General features: G+C 37.2%; 1 protein-coding gene and 1 pseudogene across 1 annotated transcript; both read right to left on the bottom strand.

Annotated features, from left to right (window-relative positions):
* Window positions 1–4,423: 4,423 nt before the first annotated feature.
* On the bottom strand, window positions 4,424–12,617 carry LOC116117987 (annotated as a pseudogene).
* Window positions 12,618–14,297: 1,680 nt separating this feature from the next.
* LOC116118008 (beta-glucuronosyltransferase GlcAT14C) lies at window positions 14,298–17,885 on the bottom strand. Its single transcript, XM_031403995.1, has 4 exons — window positions 17,196–17,885; window positions 15,960–16,035; window positions 15,761–15,876; window positions 14,298–14,971 (listed from the first exon to the last, which is right to left on the bottom strand). Exons 1-4 carry the CDS (start codon window positions 17,719–17,721, stop codon window positions 14,457–14,459), a joined length of 1,233 nt encoding a protein of 410 aa, XP_031259855.1. The 5' UTR covers window positions 17,722–17,885; the 3' UTR covers window positions 14,298–14,456.
* Between the last annotated feature and the right edge of the window lie 663 nt (window positions 17,886–18,548).

Below are 18,548 nucleotides of genomic sequence, written 5' to 3'. Positions count from 1 at the left end.
ATTACACGCTTTCGGGTTGTTTGATTTAAGAATGACAGATCAACAGGTTTTGGGATTTCTTCCTACCAAGCAGTAATTCATACAAGAAAATACCAAACGTCCACCAATCAACAGCACTACCCATGACCATCTCCTCTTATTATCAAAGAAAAGCTAGTGAAATAATGAATCAACTCATAAACAGGCATCAAAATCCAATCATGACAATCACATTCAACAAAAGCAAAAGTAACGAATGACCAATCATGCAAATACATTGACAAATCCATAAAAGAAGCAAGAACCCAGATGGGAAATCACCTTATCTCGTGTAATTATTCTCTTGGTTGACGCCTAATTTGCTGAAAGTGAGGAGAATCTAATACAAACCCAAATGAGTTGTGTGCGGCAAATGGCTTTGTGTGCAGCAAATTAAAACCATTCGTGTGCAGCAATGACAGATTTGAGAGATTTGTGTGCTAGAGAGAATCTACAGCAACGACAGATTTGTAAAAGGGAGTGGAAATGGGTTTTTTGGGGATAAAAGTTTTAAACCAGTGAAAACACCCCGATTTGGGGTGTTTTATAAACCCCTCAAAAATACACTACACTGGTTTTGGGGGGTTTTTAAACCCCTCAAAACCAGCCTATTAAAAATCTGGCAAGTGGAGGTTTTTAAACACCTCAAAACCAGTCTAATTAAAAACCCCCCAAAACCAGTGAAAAAAAAACTCCCAAGCAGACCCTTAAATCTTTGGATTTCTGCAAAACATGCGTACTAAGCAAGCAACACAAGGGTAGTTTCACAAAAGGAACCCATCTAGCTACTAATTGTCTAGAATACCTTCATGTTGATCTGTGGGGACTTGAACAGGTTAGGTCCCATAGAGGAAATAATTATTTCCTCTCAATTGTGGATGATTTCAATAAAAAAGTATGGGTGTACTTAGATTTAGGGATGAGTCCTTAACCAAATTTAAAAGCTAGAAATTGTTAGTGAAAAATCAAACTAATAGGAGGGTTAAGGCTCTTAGGACTGATAATGGCCTAGAGTTTTGTAATGCAGAATTTGATAAGTATTGTAGTGACCAGGGAATCCTAAGGTATAGGACAATTAGAAGAATACCCCAGCAAAATGGTATTGTTGAGAGAATGAATATAACTCTCCTAGAGAAGGTAAGATGTCTCTTGTTTACCTCGAGTTCGCCTAAGTCTTTCTAGGGAGAAGCCCTTACCACTACTGCATACTTAGTAAACAGAAGCCCATCCAGTGCCATAGATTTTAAGTGCCCAGAATCAAAGTGGTCAGAGAGAGATTTGAACCTAAGCCATCTGAAAATTTTTGGGTGTGTTGCTTATGCACACACAAATGATGGGAAGTTGGAACCTAGGTCTATAAGGTGTATATTCCTAGGATACCAAAAAGGAACCAAGGGTTATAGGCTGTGGGATAGAGATACACTAGGGGTTAAAGTCATAATTAGTAGAGATATGGTATTTAATGAGATTTTTTTTCCATGTAAGTCTACTATCAGGACTGAAATTAATCTAAATGACAATGCCACTAACCAAAATCAATTGGATGTTACTCCAATTGGGGCGGAGTCAACACCATAGCAAACTGAACCATCTCACCGAGATTTGGAACCTGAACGAGAGGCTGAAACCATACCACATGACCCTGTTCAAGCTAAAGATGTAGAAGGACCTCAACAAGATGACCTATTCCATTACCAACTAGCAAGGGACAGAACTAGAAGGGAAATAAGAACCCTAGCTAGGTTTTCATATGCAGATTTAATCTACACAACTTTGCTTGCAGGTACATAGAGGTTTGAACCAGAAACATATGATGAGGCCATAAGGTCCAAAGAGAAAGAGAAATGGAAATCAATAATGGAGAAGGAGATGTAATCCCTGAAGGTAAATGGCACATGGTCTTTGGTCCCTAAACCCAGAGACCATAAACTTATGGAATGCAAATGACTATTTAAACTCAAAGAAGGTATGTCTTCTACTGATCCTCCTAGGTATAAGGCCCGTTTGGTTGCTAAAGGCTACACTTAGAGGACTGAAATAGATTTTAATGAGATTTTTTCAACTGTTATTAAATTTAAAACAATTAGGTTAATGCTTGCTATAACAACTCACCATGATTTAGAAATTGAACAACTAGATGTTAAAACAACCTTTCTATATGGTGAACTCGAAGAAAAAATCTTTATGACTCAACCTAATGGATTCTTAGACAAAAAATTGCCCAATCATGTTTGCATGTTGCATAAATTATTGTATGGTCTAAAGCAATCACCTAGGCAATGGTATAAACGATTTGACACCTTTATATTGAATATTGGATTTTCTAGGAGTGAGTATGATAGCTGCTTTTATTATGCTTCCATTGATGATATGCCTATTTATTTGCTTTTATATGTTGATGATATGCTCATGATTAGTAAGTCTGAATCTAGGATAAGTGAATTGAAATCAAAACTGAATTCTGAGTTTGATATGAAAGATCTAGGGTGTGCTAAGAAGATTTTTGGGAATGACAATAGATAGAAATAGAAAAAAGCATGAGTTAAAGGTTCATCAATTGTCATATTTGAAAAAAAATGGTCATGTTTGATTCTAAATGTATTGGTATGCCCTTAGCAAGTCATTTTATCCTAAGTCAATTACATAAATCTGACACAGAGATAATTAGGATGGAAAATATTCCTTATTCTAATGTTATAGAGTCTGTAATGTATGTTATAATTGGTACAAGACCTGACTTAGCATTTGCAATTTCATTACTTAGTTGGGCAGTGAACATTAGGTTGCATTGAAATGGGTTGAGATATCTTAATGGCTCCTCACATGTTGGTTTAAATTACTCTAAAAGAAGTGACTCACTTGATCTTGTAGGTTTTGTAGACTTTGATTTTGCAGGTGACAGGGATACAAGGAAGTCTACAACATCCTACTACTTTACCCTAAGGGGAAACTGTGTTAGCTGGAAGTCACAACTGCAACCACTTGTAGTCTTATCCACAACAGAGGTTGAATATGTGGCAGTGGCTGATGTCTTCAAAGAGGCCTTGTGGCTCCAAGGAATCCTAAAGGAAGCTAAGCTAGTAGACAATGTTGTCATTGTGTATTCAAACAACCAGAGTGCTATCCACCTGAGCAAGAACCCTGTCTACCACAAGAGAACTAAACACGTAGACGTCAAATTTTATTTCGTAAGGGATTTGGTTACAAAAGGGGTAATTGACCTCAAGAAATTTCCAACTGAAGATAACCCTACTAATATGGGCACCAAAGTGATTACAACTACAAAATTCAAACATTGCTTGGATTTATTGTATATTGCCTAAAAGCCATGGAAAAAGCTAAGAAACAATATGATGATTGGGTCCTCTGCACTGCTGAAAGCTACTACATTACTTCAAGAGACCTGACTTCCAGGTGGAGATTGTTGTAAGTGAAGTCAGGAAACGCCGCCATATCTGTCTACAGTTAAAACACATATCCAACCATTGATTCCCAATAAGATCTCATGCCTCTCATTCAGCCACATCTACAACAATATAAAAGCAGCATACTTTTCCCAGATTTCAAGTTAACAAAATATCAGATATTCTCTCACTTTTGCTCACGTTTTTGCTATGTTTTTGAGTGATTCTTGCTCTGTATTTTTATGCTCTTCTTAAAGATCTGTTGTAATCAATTGAGTGTGGTTGAAATTCACTCGTAGAGGGTTGATTGCTCTCAGGTTAGGGGTATCCGAGTTAGAGTTTCTCCTAGGTTTGATTACGGGTCTGTTTTGTCTTGATAAGAGGGATTTGAGCTTGTGTAAAGAGATTGAGTCTTGACTGAGTTGTAATCTGGATATTTGAATCGATTAGTGCATAGAGCCCCATCAATTATGGAGCTCAACGTGGACGTAGTCTATTTACTCGTGAATAGGTGAACCATGGTAATTCTTGTGTGTTGTTTGTGTGTGCTTGCAAGAATTGTTCTTGGTAGTTAATTGAATCAAATCACAACAATAGGATTTAATAACTTGTGTTAAATCAATAACTTGCAACAAGATATATATAAATTGTAACACTGTGTTATTACCACAATTTATAATTGCGTAATTGATAATAAATTTTTTTTTTTAATGCTATAACTTATTTAGTAATGTTGATAATAAAACTCCTCTTCTACATGAAGGTTTATCAAAATGCAAATGAAGGTTATGACAGCAATGAATTTAAAAAACTTCAAAACGAAAGTTGTACTTTGATTAGAAAAAAATTCGAATATGTTAAATTGAAACCATTATATGCCAAATACACAAATCTCCAAATATGTCTTGAGTTGGTTGGTCATTGATATAACATGACCTCACAATAAATCCATAAAAATATTTGCAAATTGGAAATAGAATTCAGATAGACATCCCCAGATTTCAGATGCAATGACGAGTAACTGAGGAACTTCAAGAAATTAGTCTACTTTCTGGTACTTGGTAGCATCTCATTGATTTCAAAATATAAGCATCATCATGCAACCAAAAAGGCATACTACCAATGAGAGTATTCCTAATTACAAGTTATAGCAGAGGAAAATGCTAATTATTTGTGGCAGAAACCTCAATCTCAATCATAGTATGAGAACTAGTCTAAAGATATAGGAGACCAAATAAGTTGGGCTAAACATATGTAGTCTATAACATGCAGAAACGCAATATGCTTGAGTCATGGTATATAAATCTACTATCTACATTAAACAACAAATGCAGATGCAATATTATATATGTTGTTGGGGTGTGGTGACAGATAAATACATATTTGTAACATAAATTATGTATGTGTTGTATATGTATGAGAGATAGAATATGTGTATTATGCAGAAGTCAAAAACTATCAAACTAATTCAAATGCATCTTACTTCTAGTAATAAGTCTAATTTACTCTTCAAAAAGCAATCAGACAAACATAAAATAGAACAACAACAATGTTTTAACTTTCAACCAGTTGAAATCAAAGATGAAAGATACATACTTGGACTATATGTAATACATATGGTTAAGAAAAAATAGAGAAAACAAAAGTACAAAATTAAACAACACAATTCAATATGAAATTCAAGCCTTGAACCTATATACACCTTTCTTTAAGTTCACACACTCGAATCCAAGATGACCAAGAATTAAGAATCCTTTGTTTTTGTCTTCTTGCTCATACATTCATTGCTCCTTGTCATTTCTACTTATTTATAGGGGAAGTGAATTCAACACTCAAGCACTTGATAATGCGTATGTTTGCAATGCTACAAGCAACTACCTTTTTGTTTTCTTTTGATAGACCTCCCATCAAGAAGGTGTACCAATAAAGAAGGCATAAGAGTAAAAAGTTGTAAGAGTGCGTTAGTGGAGGATGGTTTGAGGCTTGTGGCGTGTGAAGAATCAATTAGTTAAAAGGGAATAATTCAGTTAATTGATTTATGTATAAAAGGGAGAGCTTAAGTAAGAGAGGAGATAATTATCATTAGTCAATTAAGGAGGTCCCCAGCTCCTCGAATTATTAGGACTATCTGTTGCATTTTCTATTTCATTGTAATTTAGCACTACTCTAGAAATTTTCATTTCTATTTTATTAATACCATATTGAGTTGATCCAGCATTACATTGAGTATTATCATTCAGTTTGTCTCTGTCGAGTTTGCTTATTGTGTTGCGTGATTGAGTGAGTTGCTTGGAGTTCTATCAAATTGGTATCAAAGTCTTGTCTGGGTAATGACTAAATCGAGAATGGAGAAGGTTGAGGGATTGGAGAAGGAAATGGGTAGTATGGAGAATGAGCTAAGGGGAATGAAGGAAGAGTTGGGAAGTATCAAGGGATATCTCCTTGAGCTGCGAGAATGGATGAGGTTGAAGAACGAAAGGGAGGCCAGTGTTAGTCGCGATCAGGGCAAAATGACTTTGGGGGAGAATTCAAATAACAATGACAATGGGGCGGAGTTGATTGGAATAAAGAAAACGAGAGTTCTAAGGATGAGAGGAAGAGTAAGAAATTAGAGTTACCGGTGCTCTCAATGGGGAAGACCCCTATGGGTGGAATTTTAGAGCGGATCGTTATTTCTCAGCCAATCATTATGTGGAGGAAGAGAAGGTAGAAGCTGTCGCCGTTTGTATGGAGGGGCGTGCACTGAATTGGTATCAATGGGTTGAATCAAGGGTACCAATCAATTCATGGGAAGCCTTTAAGGCTGTTGTGGTAGCAAGGTTTCATCCATCCTTCAAAGGATCAGCATACGATGCACTAGTAACATTAAAACAGATCAAAACAGTCACATAATATAGGGAGAACTTTGAGGCACACTCTGCACCTTTGCGCAAGGTAGGGGAAGAACTGTTAATTGGGGTATTTCTCAATGGACTCAAAGAGGAGATCCAGACCAAACTGCGCTTGGCCCAACCAACCACACTTTTTACACTAATTGAACAAGCCCATCGAGTAAAGGAGAAGAATTGGGTTTTGGAGAAGAGAAGGTCCGAATCGTTTAGAGCCCAAAACACAAAAATGGAGCATTATAACTAGGTCACTCCTAACCCGAATCCATGGTGCTCAAATGCGTGGAGCCCCAGCCTATTTTCACGCACTCTGGACCTCACCCCAAGTAGATATGGTGAACGAAGAGAGAGATCAACGGAGACCCCCACGCCAAGATTTCGCGGAGAAGGATTTCAGTGCATGACTAACGCCAAGATACATAGCAAGAAGGAACGCGGGCTCTGTTTCAGATATGACAAAAAATATAGTCCAAATCATCGGTGTAAAGGGAGGTCGCTGTAGATTTTATTGGTAACTGATAAGGACACACCGAAAAATGAGAAGCCCAACTTTGAAGCTGACGATGAAGTCAACATGGCAGGTAACCCTTTGGCATTGTCGATGAACTCTATTGTAGGTATGACAACTGACAAAACTCTGAAGCTTAGAGGGTTGATTGGAGATGAGAAGATAATTATTTTGGTGGATGGTGGGGCATCCCACAACTTTATTTCAAAGGAATTAGTGCGGAAGCTAGGCCTGGAAATTGAGAAGGGAAAACAATTTGGAGTGATAGGAGGGAATGGTTTCACAGTCAGAGAAGAGGGAATTTGCAGGAATGTGAGTATAAGAATTCAGGAGGTTGAGCTGACACAGGACTTTTTCCCATTTGATCTAGGAGGAGCAGATGTGGTGCTAGGAATATCATGGTTGAGTACTTTGGGAGATGTGTGCTCTAATTGGAAAAACTTGACCATGGCGTTCAACAGTAACGGGAAGAAAATAGTGTTGCAAGGTGATCCCTCCTTAGTTAAGACTGTAGTCTCTCTTAAAGCAATGCTCAAGATACTGCAGAGTGAAGGAGCGGGGTATGTGGTCGAATTTTGCTCTATCGAGAGTAAAGGAGATGAGAAGATTGAACCCATGAAGTCTGGGGTTGCTACCCTAATAAAGGAGTTCCGCCATTTGTTTGAACAACCGAACAGTTTACCTCCCAAAAGACCTACTGACTATGCCATAACTCTCTAAAACCAATCCAAACCCTCTAACCTACGTCCTTACAAGTACTCCTATGCCCAAAAGAATGAGATAGAAAGGTTGGTGGGCGAGATGATGGTGTTAGGAATAATCCAACCGAGTACTAGTCCTTTTGCAAGTCCGGTGTTATTGGTTAAGAAGAAAGACGGCAGCTAGCATTTTTGTGTCGATTACCGTGCCCTCAACAACATAACCATACCCAACAAATTTCCTATACCTTCCATTGATGAGCTGTTAGATGAGTTGGTGGGTGCTACAATATTTTTTAAACTGGATTTGAAATTTGGATATCACCAAATAAGAGTGAGGGCAGAGGATGTGCCAAAAACCGCATTCAGGACTCATGAGGGGCATTATGAGTTCCTGGTCATGCTATTCGGGTTGACAAATGCCCCTTCCACCTTCCAGGCATTGATGAATATAATTTTCAGACCAGTTTTGAGGAAATTTGTATTGGTATTTTTTTACGACATCTTAATTTATAGCCCAGACCTAGCAGTTCACCTCAATCACCTGAGATATCCCTTCCAAATCTTGACTGAACATGCGCTTGTTGTCAACCACAAAAAATGTCTCTTTGCGCAACTAAAGTTGGAATACTTAGGACATCTGATTTCTTCGGAGGGAGTAGAGGCAGATCCCGCAAATGTTGAATCAATGTTATCATGGCCCGTTCCACATACCATCAAAAGTCTGAGGGGTTTCTTGGGATTGACAGGGTTCTACCAAAGATTTGTTAAGGATTATGGGTTGATAGCTCAGCCATTGACTAAATTGCTTTGAAAAGACGCATTCGAATGGAATGACCAGGCTCAACAAGCTTTTGAAAAACTGAAAGTTGTTATGTCCTCAATTCCCGTGTTGGCTGTCCCAAATTTCAGTCTTCCATTTGAAGTCCACACAAACGCATCCGACCTAGGGTTGGGAGCTACATTAATTCAAAACCAACGTCCCATAGCCTTCCTTAGCAAAGCGTTTTCCAACCAGTCACAACAAAAGTCAGTATATGAAAGGGAATGGCAATCGTGTTCGCGGTTCACAAATGGAGCCACTGCCTTAGCAAACAGAAGTTCATTATCAAAAAGGACCAGCGCAGTTTGCAATTCTTGGCAGATCAAAAGGTGAAGACACCTTAACAACAAAAATGGATTTCTAAGCTTCTGGGCTACTCGTTTGATATCATTTAGCAACCTGGTAGCTCTAATCAAGTGGTTGATGCCCTATCTCGAAGAGAAGACATAAAGTTGGTTGCTGTATCTGTTGTTACTTTCTCATAATTTGATGATATTGCGGTTGAGGCACAGCAAGATGCAAAACTCCGGATTATCATCCAAGACCTGATGTTTGATCCCCATAGCCACCCAAACTATAGTCTCCGTCGTGGCTATCTTCTCTACAAACACAGGTTAGTACTGCCAAAATCCTCTAAATTTATTCCTCGGTTGTTAGATGAATTTCATAGCAGCCCAGCAGGAGGCTACTCTTGTTTTTTTAAAACATATAAACGAGTGACAAATCTGGTTTATTGGGAGGGCATTAAGAGTGATGTTCAAGCTTTTGTGCAGCAGTGCTCGGTCTGTCAATTGAATAAGCAATTAGCCTTTAAGCCAGCAGGACTTCTCCAACCTTTGCCTATTCCCACCCAGGTGTTTGAGGACATTAGTATGGACTTTATAGGGGGGTTGCCCAAAGCTAAAGGTCAGGACACGATACTGGTGGTCGTGGACCAATTAACCAAATATAGTCACTTCCTTCCCTTATGTCATCCCCACACGGCCAAAGAGGTGGTTGCTCTTTTTGTTTTGGAGGTTGTCAAACTGCATGGTTTCCCAAAGTCAATTGTGTCTGATAGAGACCGAGTGTTCAATAGTCAATTTTGGCAAGAATTGTTTAAGGTAGCAGGTACCAAGCTGAAATTCAGTTCGGCGTATCACCCTCAAACTGATGGACAAACGGAGGTAGTCAACCATTGTTTAGAAGCTTATCTCCGTTACTTTTGTAGCAACCAACCTAAACACTGGCCAAGATGGTTAGCATGGGTTGAATTTTGGTATAATTCTACCTATCACTGTGCAGCCAAGATGACATCATTCAAAGCACTTTATGGCCGCGACCCGCCTACTTTCACTAACTGCCCATCCTTGGTCGAAGAAGTGAACCAGTAGATGACTGAGCGTGACTCCATTTTGGATACACTGAAACATAACTTAAGTGTTGCCCAGGCCCACATGAAAACCCATGTTGATGCCCATTGCCGGGATTTCACCTTTCAGCCAAGAAACCAGGTGTTTTTAAAACTTCAACCATACCGCTTCAAGTCTTTGGCTTCTAAACTCAATGAAAAGTTGAGTCCACGTTTTTATGGACTGTTTCCCATTTTAGAGAAAATTGTGTAGGTCGCCTACAAACTAGCGCTACCTCCAACAGCCAAGATCCATCCCCTTTTTCACGTATCACAGCTTAAGCACAGCCTGCACAGCTCAGTTCCCATCCAACCCCTACCCTCATGCCTCACCGAGAACATGGAGCTACAGGTACAACCGAAATCTGTTTTGGCAGTTCGCACGTTGGTGAATGGCTCTCAAGAAGTCCTCATTAAGTGGAAAGACTTAACCCCATTTGAAGCCACCTGGGAGTTGTCGGACACCATCAAGCTTCAATTCCCTCACTTCCACCTTGAGGACAAGGTGGCTCTTCAAATGAGGGGGGGTAGGGGTATTGATAGACCTCCCATTAAGAAGGTGTACCAATACAGAGGGCATAATAGTGAAAAGTCGTAAGAGTGCATGCGTTAGTGGAGGATGGTTTGAGGCGTGTGGCGTGTGAAGAATGAATTAGTTAGAAAGGAATAATTCAGTTAATTGATTCATGTATGAAAGGGAGAGCTTAAGTGGGAGAGGAGAGAATTATCATTAGTCAATTAAGGAAGTCCCCAACCCCTCGAATTGCTAGGATTATCTGTTGCATTTTCTATTTCATTGTAATTGAGCACTGTTCTAGAAATTGTCATTTCTATTCTATTAATATCATATTTAGTTGATCCAGCATTACATTGAGTATTATCATTCAGTTTGTCTCTGTTGAGTTTGCTTATTGTGTTGTGTGACTGAGTGAGTTGCTTGGAGTTCTATCATCTTTCTTTTAGCTGCCAGTGCAAAAAATGCTTGAATTTTGAGTTACCATTGACACAGGCAGGGTGAGCTATGCCACTTGCACTAAAACAAATCTACTAAGGCTATTGTTTATAATTTTGCGTGTAATCAAACAGCATTACCAGTTCTTCCAAACCTGGTCATTAGCTTATCACATAGAGTCTGCAAGCATACAAACAGAAGCTCAAATCAACACATTTATCATAAATTTTTAGTTTCTCTAGTAAATCGAATATAATGAGAGAGAGGAAAGCGGTCATTCATGAAGCCACCTATCCACCTTAATCTCTTCCAAGTCCTTCACACATGTACCTGAATGTCCCCTCCACCGAATTTCATTTTTGTCTCCAGTTATGATATCTAGTGCCATAAGAACATTATGCCTCTTATGCCCTAGGCAACACACATGCTACAATGGCCGGGACATTTAAAGTCACATACGTTCTGTTGAATATTCTTCTCATTAAATTGATAATGTAAAATGTTCCTTTATCACAGTGAAGTCAAGTGGTATGCATCATACAGGTAAAGAATAAAAAGTTCACATTCTTGGGTCTCACTGAACCTCATCAGAAGATACTGCTCTATCGTTCCAGCTTGTAGCAAACTCCACAGTAATTTCTTCTGCAACCTGGACAATCACTGAACAAATGTTGTAGATTTCAGGATCACTTAAAAAGAAAGAGGTGCTAAAATAGACAATACAAGCATGATGATGGGCCAAAAGAAAATTAAAAGCATATAACCGCGTATTATTAGCTGTATTTCAAAGGAAGTTTCTAAGGAAAAGTTGAAGAAAAGAAGGAAAGTCACCTCCTGGACTTACCTCCTAAGCTTGTTTGTACAATCTGTTACTACCATTGCTCAATAATAACATGACAACTTAAACAACGGGTTTAAACTTTCAAGCAGATCTTTATGTTCAGAGAAAGCAATGATATGCGACCAAAAATTTCAAATTCTTTGACAAGTAGATTGCACAGTATATTCTTTAGCACCATACATTCTCAATCTCACTACATCCTAAACTGAGTTCCTGGTGTTTGTTATACATATAGGGATATGGAAAACATAATGTAACTTGACTCGGAAAAATATTAATACATGAAAGTAAAAAGATTGTAAACATCTTCCTAACTCCATCCATGTTTCAGCAAAAACAAATTCCAAGTTACCTGTCACATGTATGGAGAAAAATACCTCACTGTATGCGGTGCTTCCCTTGCTCTCCAATATCTTACAAACTGGCAAAACCAAAACAAGGAATTTAGATGTTTATGAAGCAAATGAAAATTCATAACAGTAATAAAAACACAGAAGATCCATTGAAACTGCAATGTACCTAGATCTTGTAACACAGGACATCAAGATAGCACCAAAGGCACCAAATGATAGAAAGTTTGAACTAACTTGACAATAAGAATTTACCTATAACACTGAAGTGACGCAACCCTCCTCCAATGATTCATGAAACCCTCCTCTTCCTTGCCGCACTATTTTTTATTTTTTAATTAAAGAGAATTTATACAAAAGAACAAAATTACTAAGTCACAACTTAAAGAAGAAAAAACTTGTGTTAGGGTGCGTTTCAAAGATAAAACAGAAAAACAAATAAGTTTAATAGCACCAATCTCAGCAGCTATTCAGCTTTCTAGATATAATTACAGTTACTCCATTCAGCCATTGTTAACTAGGAAAAAAGAGGGGAAAGAAAAAACATAGTCTGTAAGCAACTAATAATTTCACCCATGAACAACACCATCAGTAGCAATCTCATGATTGAAAGCTAAATGATTCAGTCCACGAGTACTCTTAGCAGTCAAAGTGTCTTTGTGACCCAATGAAGCTGTGGAAGGATCTTTTCCAATAGATTGTTAAAGGCAGGCACTACGCTATCCTCTGAGCACCTGCTACGCATACTATCTTGTAGCTATTTGCCTTACTTAAAGGATAGGTGAACCTTATCCTCTAATTTTCCTAGTTATGGTGCAAGCAACAGCTGCATAAGCCAAATAGATGAGTACAAAACCAACGAAGCTGTAAATTCTTTTTGCAATGAAGCTGGAGATAGAGTAACAAAATATTATACAAGCTATGGTCAAAAAAACTTTATGCAGAGTAAATCAAAATATCGACCAGGAAGCACAATTTTGTATCATTCCTCAACTAAACTTTATTCAGACTTCCACAACAGAAGCAAAAGTTAGAATGCAAACCCACCACTAGCCTTTAGCTCAAATGCGCAATAGCTCCATGTGGTTGTTAGTTTCTCAAGCAATAGTTGGCTTTGTCGATTACTGTTTCATTTCTCATCAACACAATCACCCATTAATTCACTAAGAATACAAGTGACTGTAAGGAAAACAGTGACGAACAGAGGAGAAAAAGTGTGGCCGCACAGACTTTTTATTCAATAATCAAATATATATACAAGAGTATAATACAAGGCTCAACGCAGGAACCAACTTTCCGAAACTAATTGCTACGAAAACCAACACAGCTGGAAAAACTAAAATACAAATTTAAACTTGGTACAAGTCAAATAAATTCAAAATAAAGATAACAAACAACACAATCAACGGAAGAGAGGTTGTTGACGACTGCTCTATTAGTGACTTCCAAAGAAAATAACAACCACTTGCAATTTAGATAAATACGAACGCTGAAAACATTTTGCCAAGTATGTCGTGCTGGGGAATGGTCACTTCAAGATAACCAGGATACAATTCAAATCAATAACACTAGCAATGCTTTTTCGCTTCACAAGATTTTCAAATGCCAGCTTTGTTCGAATTAGAGGTCAGACCTCCCATAATATAACTTAAACATCCACACTCTTCACATAAGGGTGAAACTTCTGGCTCACTTTTAAATTTAGCTTCCAATTTTTTGAAGAGCACAGCTTAGTTTTAGTAAGAACGGGCACATAATATTAACTCAATAAATTTGTATCACGCTATGAATTAATTTATCCTCAATAAATAAAATAAATATAATGAATCAAAACAAACCAATAAAATAGCACTAATGAATTTCAAACAATACCAAGTAAAAATTTTCAAATCCAGAGACACAAAAAAAAAAGAATTTCATTAGTTTAAATTTTCAAAGATGAAGAAGGATAATGAGGACGCACCTGAGAATCAAACTGTTGCATAGAATATAAACTGAACTGAATAGAAAACCCTAACCAGCAAAGGGATTTTTCGAAACAATTGGATTTATGTTCCCGCGAAATATGAACGGATAGCTATAGCAGCAAAAATTTGAAATTTTCGGACGAAATAACCCTTAACTTATTGTCCCTCAGATTACCACGTGTCATGTACTCGCTTTAGCTTTCATCGAGAAATATGAAGGTGTGGACGCACTCAATCCAAAGAGTAAATACCGATTGATTCAGTTTTGGTGAATTTAAATGATTTCGATATATTAAAATGAACTAAAAATGCCATCGGCCTTTGCCAGGTGTTTATAGGGACTCCATAATTTTTCATAAGATAATTAACTTTGATTTATTTTATAAACTCAACATATTTATTTCGATTCCTTTCTCAGTACAACTGTTTTGTCACTTTCTGCCTCAATGAACTGTGGTGAACTTGCAACTTAGAGAAGAAGGAACTCATGAACGCTCTTGGATTTGACAAAACACTAGCAAGAACAACTCAAAATAGAAGAGAGAAATGCCAACAATGCACAAACCACCATAATGGGATGGCAAATTAGTAGGAAAGAAAATTTAAGGATTACAAAATTATTTACATTGTTTAGATCTAAAAGTTTCTGTATCAAGAAGTTTAACCATTAGCTTCTCTAACCTCTTAGAATTTACAGTTGGTTTCACAGCATATGGATTTCCATAAACTAGACAAGGATCTTTACCTAGAGCGGAATTGCCCACACACCAACCACCAGGAGTAAACCGATTATTTGATCTCCTCAAGAGCTTCGCATCGATTCTGTTAAGAACTGGATCATCCTTGGCAAACTTTCGAGCAAACGGGGTACCACTTTGAACCATGTCTTCAAAATGTTGTAGCGTTAGTGTCATTGGGTGCTGCTTGGGAGGATTATCCCACTTTATATAATGCAAATCATGGTTTACGGTCGTGTTCTGGTAATTTTTATGGTTGCAGATGACAGTGTGGAAGTAACCCTCAGGGGATGACAAGAAATTTGTATAGTACATTAGGAGAGTACGAGGGAGATTATCCCATCCGCACACGCAGAATTCTAGAAACGATTTTGTCAGCACCACCCATGCAGACCCTGCAAACTTAGAAGTTTAAAATCTGAAGTATAATAAATCTAAAACATCAAAGCTACCTATGCAATTACTATATTTAGAAGATGTTACTTTCTACTTCAAAGATACAGGAACACTAGGTAAGACTCCCAACAAACTAATATCAAAACACAATTTGTGGATTGACCATAGAGTGTTGTCAGTGCAGTATTCTATGAGACTAAATTATGACACCAAATATTAGAAATCGTACTCCAACTTAGGGAGATCAAACATGGAAAATTATCTTCAGACAGCACACTGTAATGCAAGGTTGACTCAGTCTTCTACTCACATAGCAGCATCTGCTACAGGCTTCCTTGAATACAATACAAATCTAATATCTAGCATATAGTTCTAGAAAGCTGCCGGAGCTCAATGGTAATGCTATGTAGGTGTAATGCAAAGTAAGAGGTTGTATATCCTGAATATTTCAGATAAACAAATACAAGAAGCTTTGTTCCTTCAAATTGGACACCTACAGATTTATTTTGTGTTTCAATTAATAATAATCTATGGCTCAGAAACTAGTATTGAAAATTTTCATAATCATCTATATATGCTAACAGGATTCATTAACTAAATGCAGTTTTTGAGATCCTAGATAGCCCAATATCAATTTGTATCTATAACTTAATCTATTTACAAGTTACAATAAGAATTTATAAATCCAACTTGCAAAATCCTCATACAGATACAGGAAACTACACAGAGAATGAGAGATAATCCAGATTTAATAAGACTCAAAATTGAAGCTAAAGTAAAAATATTACCCATGAATAACTTGAAAGAAGCAGGCATGGACCTTTTTTCTTTTGCCCAAAAAACTCCAGATTTCTTTGAATGATACAGGCCTGGATCTATGATGATAGGCCTTGCTCTCTGATACCTGTATGCATTCAACAGAATAAATGATAATCAACCGATTTGATACCAAAAGAGACATGTTTAACAAAAAGTATAAATTCTCACTCTTTCCAACCAATGCTACTTGAGTGTTCAAGGAAGTTCAGGTCCCTAGGCAAGTATGAAAAAATGTGCAAAATATCTGAAATCCAAAGCAAAATAAGAGGTCAGCAGAACTGGTAATCATATACGCCTATTTAAATACTATAATCCAAAACACTTATATCAACTAAAATACAATGCCCCTCCTCACCCTCTCAAAATGAAAAAACTAAGTAGGACGTGTTGACCTCCTCCAAACTGAGGCAACTAAAAAGAAGAGAGGCAAGACATTACACTTGTCAAGGAACTACATTGCATTCTATCCCAGGCGTAATTCAGCATCTTTTATTAGGACAACACAGAAAAATGTGTGGTACAATTAGGATTTATATCATCTTATTTCTAACTATTAAATTAACAATGCCTGTACAATTAGGATTTCTAACATCCTATTTCCAAATTAACTTAACTCCCAATCTACAATATGCTCAGAAAAACTCCTTATGCGTTTCTACCATTTATGCAACATATACTTCAAAAATTCTCCAATGGATCTAAAGAGGCTAAAAATTATGCTAATCGGGTTTTCAGCTTTTGATGTAACAAAATTAAACGTATTAGATATATAGATACTTGATGTTACTAATCAAATCTTAGCTGTTTGCTTTGTATGATTACTAGCTAATTACTTAGCGACCAAGTTCAATAAAATAAAATTGCTAGCTTCTTTTATTCTTAATCATCACCCTTGTATCATAAACTCTTTAATAGTCTACCAAATCTGAGTTGTCTGCTTCATATGCTTACTAGTAAATTGCATAACGATTGTTGGAACCTGTATTCTTAATCACGCTTGTTTTGTAAACTCTTTGATAGCCCATCAAATCTAAGAATAAGGGGTGGCGATCAAGAATAAGGGGAGCCAACAGTTTCATTTTAGTAAACTTCTCATCAAGCAATTAGCTAGCACGCAGATGAACCAGGCAGCTCAGATTTGATCAGTAACACTTAATTTTGTAGATTACCAAATAAGAATAAAATAATTTTGAATAGAATAGCATAATTATATGCAATACTACGCACATGCTTGTATGACAAAAATACCCAATTACTAACTTGTATGACAAAAATACCCAATTACTAACGTATCAAATAAGCCTTCAAATAATTCTAGTTTAATGCTATTAACGTATCAAAATAAATTAATACCAAAAAAAAAAAAAAAAAGGGGTCAAAACAGAGAACAACAAAAATGGTTACCGTCTTGTGGCATGAGAGGATAATCCGATGCACTTAAATTAATAAACCAGTCCCAATCCTTAGCTTGCCTCAACAAAATAGCTACGGCATGAAGCGTAGAAGCAATCATCGTGGGGCCTTTATAAGTAACCAAATCAGCTTTACCAATCACCATCACGTTCTTGAAACCTCTCATCACATTCTCCGATTTCACATATTTTGCAAGGTCAAGCCTCTCGCTATCCAAAGCTTCCAGATCAAGATGCAATACATAGTAATTTAGCGGATGATACACCGCTTGCAACAACCGCTTCACACGTGCACCGTCACCTTTCGTCCCCGATATCAAATAAGCAAGTCTCGGCAATGCCTGTTGCCTCAATTGCTCTCCTAAAATCTGGTCAGAGGCCGTGAACTCTGAACTTGGAGAAGATTTACCGTGACTTAAAGATACTGTGAGAATAATTATAAGAGAGAGAACACCGACTGAAATCAGTGGGAGAAGCCATGGTCGATCTAGAGAGCTGGAAATGTGAGACTTTTTCATAGTTTAAACTTAGGGTTGGAATAAATTGAAATGATTTTGGACAACAGAAGCTAAAATTTAGGTTTTGGGGACAAAAATTTGGTGGTTTCGGGGGATTTTTGGGGGAGAAAGGAGTTGGGTTGGGTTGGGTGGTGGTTAGATTTGAGCAGGTGAAGTGTTCGTGTCGGCCCCAGTTGGTTTGATTTTGAAGCTGTTGCGAACGTGCGTGCGTGCGCGTGTGTATGTTGTGGCTGGCGCAAGCGAGGGAATGTTAAATTTTAATTTGAACTGAGACGGTGTTACGCGTACTTTTGTACCGTTTGTATAGGCTCCGGTCGTAGAGTATTTTGTAGCCGTTGATCGTCTGAATCAACATTAGAAGTGGGGTCATCATTATATCTCTAATGAAAAATAAAAGTTTTTACATTATATTAATCCTATATATTTTATGGATTAGGTAATGATACGATGCTCTTCGACCAAAATTGTTTTTCTCAACAACTATTTTTTTATTAATTATCTATCATGATCTTCTGAATTTGAATCACCATGATTGTTAATAGGAATGATTATTAAAGTTTTTATCCAGTCGATAGTTCCAAGATTCTAGAGAATTAATTAAGGTATCTATAAGCTGGTCCAGACACTCCCGATCAATTAAAAAAATAAACCATAAAAAGTTGTTAATTAAAGAATTAATCCACACTGAATTTTTGTTAAATTATTTAATTTAAAAAACTAAGATAGAAATCTTTGTGTTTGTTTTATTATTTTGAGTAATATTTTTAAAAAAATTGAGTTGGGTTATAATTACGAAGATAAAATTTAAATTTGAAAATATCTTTGGT

The sequence above is a fragment of the Pistacia vera genome, unplaced genomic scaffold (genome assembly GCF_008641045.1).
Source record: "Pistacia vera cultivar Batoury unplaced genomic scaffold, PisVer_v2 Contig829, whole genome shotgun sequence".
Classification (NCBI taxonomy): Eukaryota; Viridiplantae; Streptophyta; class Magnoliopsida; order Sapindales; family Anacardiaceae; genus Pistacia; species Pistacia vera.
The sequence above is the reverse complement of the archived record's forward strand: the minus strand, read 5'-3'. Positions and strand labels throughout refer to the sequence as shown.